Below are 2,507 nucleotides of genomic sequence, written 5' to 3' on the forward strand. Positions count from 1 at the left end.
AGCAATAATTGATAATTGTTCCATATTAACATGATATTAATTTTATGGCGCAAATGAAATGATTTTAATTGATAAGATTAAATTTGCGGCTATTTTTCCGCTTATGCAAACTTTAATGTTAAAAAAGGCAAACAATAATAGGATATTTATTAAAATAAAATTTAATCCGAAAGAATTTATGAAATTAAATTTTTGCATAAATTGATATTTCATCATATAATACAATTAATTATTAAACTATAAATGAAATCAAATATTAATAACAGCATAAAAGTAATATAGTAAGAGGAAATTTTGAAGATAATATATACTATAAAATAAAATAAAAATAATAGATGATATCTATGAAAATCTGTGAAATTTAAATGATGGATGTCCAGTCCGAAATTTTTTAGGAAAAAGATCATGACAGTTTAAACAGTATGCTTGCTAAAAGTGTGCCTGATACACCGTTGGGACAAGCTGTGACAAATTTACATGCATCCTGGGCGCAACTAATCAGTGATTTATCAGCACGAACAGGTTATTTACCTCCGACGCTGGAGCATATTAAAGAAGTTGCAGAGTGCGCAGTTCGTCAGGTTGCTTCCATTCGAATTTCGTTCTTTGGCTCACTGCCATTTCATATTGCTTTTGTAAATCACGATTCTTTTGCTTCATATCATGTTAATTCCTTTCATTTTTATCATTCTCTCTTTGTAGTTATAGTCTTTTTTTTTCTTTTTCAGTGATTGCCACATCATGTTTATTATCATAGTTTGTGTTATTATCATGCGTTCTATTCACTAAAGAGATCTTGACTTTTTATTTGTCATTAAGTATTTTAATTTTTCAGTTGAAGGATTCGTGTCATGATTTAACTCGTGAATTTGCTCGAGTTGGTCTTGAATGGCGTTTAACGCATCCGGATGAGGCTCTTGCTGAGGTGTGTTTCCTTATCAAGAATTCTAGAATCATTTTATAAGTCATAATAGTTATAGTATAATAGCAACTATAGTAAATTTTCGAATGCAATTGAGTTTCTGTATATATTTCAGGATTTAACAGATTATGATCAGGCGATGTTACGGCAAGAATCGTTGTTGGGACGAGCTGCCAGCATTATTGAACGACGACTGAATGATTTAGCGACTGAAAAAAGTTCACAAGGATTTGAGTAGTTGTATGCTATGATTGGCCGTCAGACAGTGAAATTTATGAACAGGAAACAGATTGTTTTACAAAAGGATGATGATTGTATCATTGAAGATTCAGCAGATTACCAGCATCTATATTCATCATATAAGAACTGTTGAAGCGATTATATCCAAATGAAACTGTCAAGTACTGAAAAAATGAATAATAAAAAATGTTTATATGGAGGAAGATGTTTCCAGCTAATTGTTTCTGTGAGATGGATAGTTTGTTTTGCTGTGTAAGCGTTAACCTTTTTTTTCTTTTTGTTGTCATGCTCAATCGTGTTTTCTGTAAATAAATTGGTGAATGGTATTCAAATTTTTATCTTTAGCGGTTATGTAACCGCATTGTGCATATTTGTTCCGTTTTTTTTCTTTTTTTTTTCTCACGTTATAAACTTTTCTGGTGATGAACAGTGAGTGGTACAGTTTCATAGCATTTTTCTGCCAATATGTAGCGACATTATTTTTGTTTTTCATTCATCATTAGGAATAAGGTATTTCCTAAATGTCGCAACATCCAAAAAAAGGTGGATTCGTGTAAGTTGAGTTAGTTTAGCTTCACGATCTAAACGACTATCAAGTTTCATTTGCGTAAGCTATGTAAGGGATGTCCGTAGAAATCTGATGTTTTAGTTTACAACATGTTGATAAGGTATCAGTGAAAAGGAATATGGAAGTTTCGAAAGCGGTCGTATAGCTCGTTCTGTTGTGACAAAGATAATGAACTTTTATAAGGGGGAGGGGGGAGAAAGAATGGTGAATGAAGTAGTGTGTTTGATATAAATAAGTGTGATTATCTGGTAGGAATTCAGTACATATGAGATAGGAACCACGTGGTATTCATCAGGGATTTAATATTTGGTTGCATTTTATGTGAATTAGCATAGAGCAATTTTTGCTGGGAAAGGGATTAAAGAAGGATAGTTAGTTCTTCTTACTGCGATAAAAGATTTTGATGTTGCAGAAGGGATTGAAGGTCGGTAGAAACATCAAGACGAAAATGTGGCACGAAGCTCGTCGGCAAGAAAAATTGATACGATCACAGATGATCGATAGCGTCAAAAGGAATGAAAGGCGCAAACAGTTCTACGAGAATGTTGTAAGTATCGCATCCAGTATGATTATGAAAACTTTCATGCATTTCCATCTGAAATAATAGACAATGAATGATTCAGCATGGTCCAGGCACATGAGATATCGCCAAAATAATCCTGTGACCATATTATTATTATGTTTATTATTATTATTATTATTATTATTATTATTATTATTATTATTATTATTATTATTATTATTATTATTATTACTATTATTATTATTATTATTATT

The 2,507-nt window shown here is 31.4% G+C and overlaps 2 protein-coding genes across 3 annotated transcripts in view; both read left to right on the plus strand.

The window, feature by feature from the left end:
* The window catches only part of LOAG_18232 (hypothetical protein), a 2,747-nt gene extending 1,261 nt beyond the window's left edge, over positions 1-1,486 (plus strand). The window contains exons 3-4 of the mRNA XM_020450895.1: positions 836-925; positions 1,038-1,486. Coding sequence (XP_020305375.1) covers positions 836-925; positions 1,038-1,160 — 213 coding nt within the window. The 3' untranslated portion in view covers positions 1,161-1,486. The remainder of the gene's footprint in view (positions 1-835; positions 926-1,037) is intronic.
* Positions 1,487-2,133: 647 nt separating this feature from the next.
* The window catches only part of LOAG_18233, a gene marked incomplete at both ends in the record, with an annotated part of 8,310 nt that continues 7,936 nt past the window's right edge, over positions 2,134-2,507 (plus strand). For both annotated transcript variants that reach the window (XM_020450897.1, XM_020450896.1), the window contains one exon: positions 2,134-2,277. In XM_020450897.1, coding sequence (XP_020305377.1) covers positions 2,134-2,277 — 144 coding nt within the window. The remainder of the gene's footprint in view (positions 2,278-2,507) is intronic.

The sequence above is a fragment of the Loa loa genome (genome assembly GCF_000183805.2).
Source record: "Loa loa unplaced genomic scaffold supercont3.233, whole genome shotgun sequence".
NCBI classification, from domain to species: domain Eukaryota; kingdom Metazoa; phylum Nematoda; class Chromadorea; order Rhabditida; family Onchocercidae; genus Loa; species Loa loa.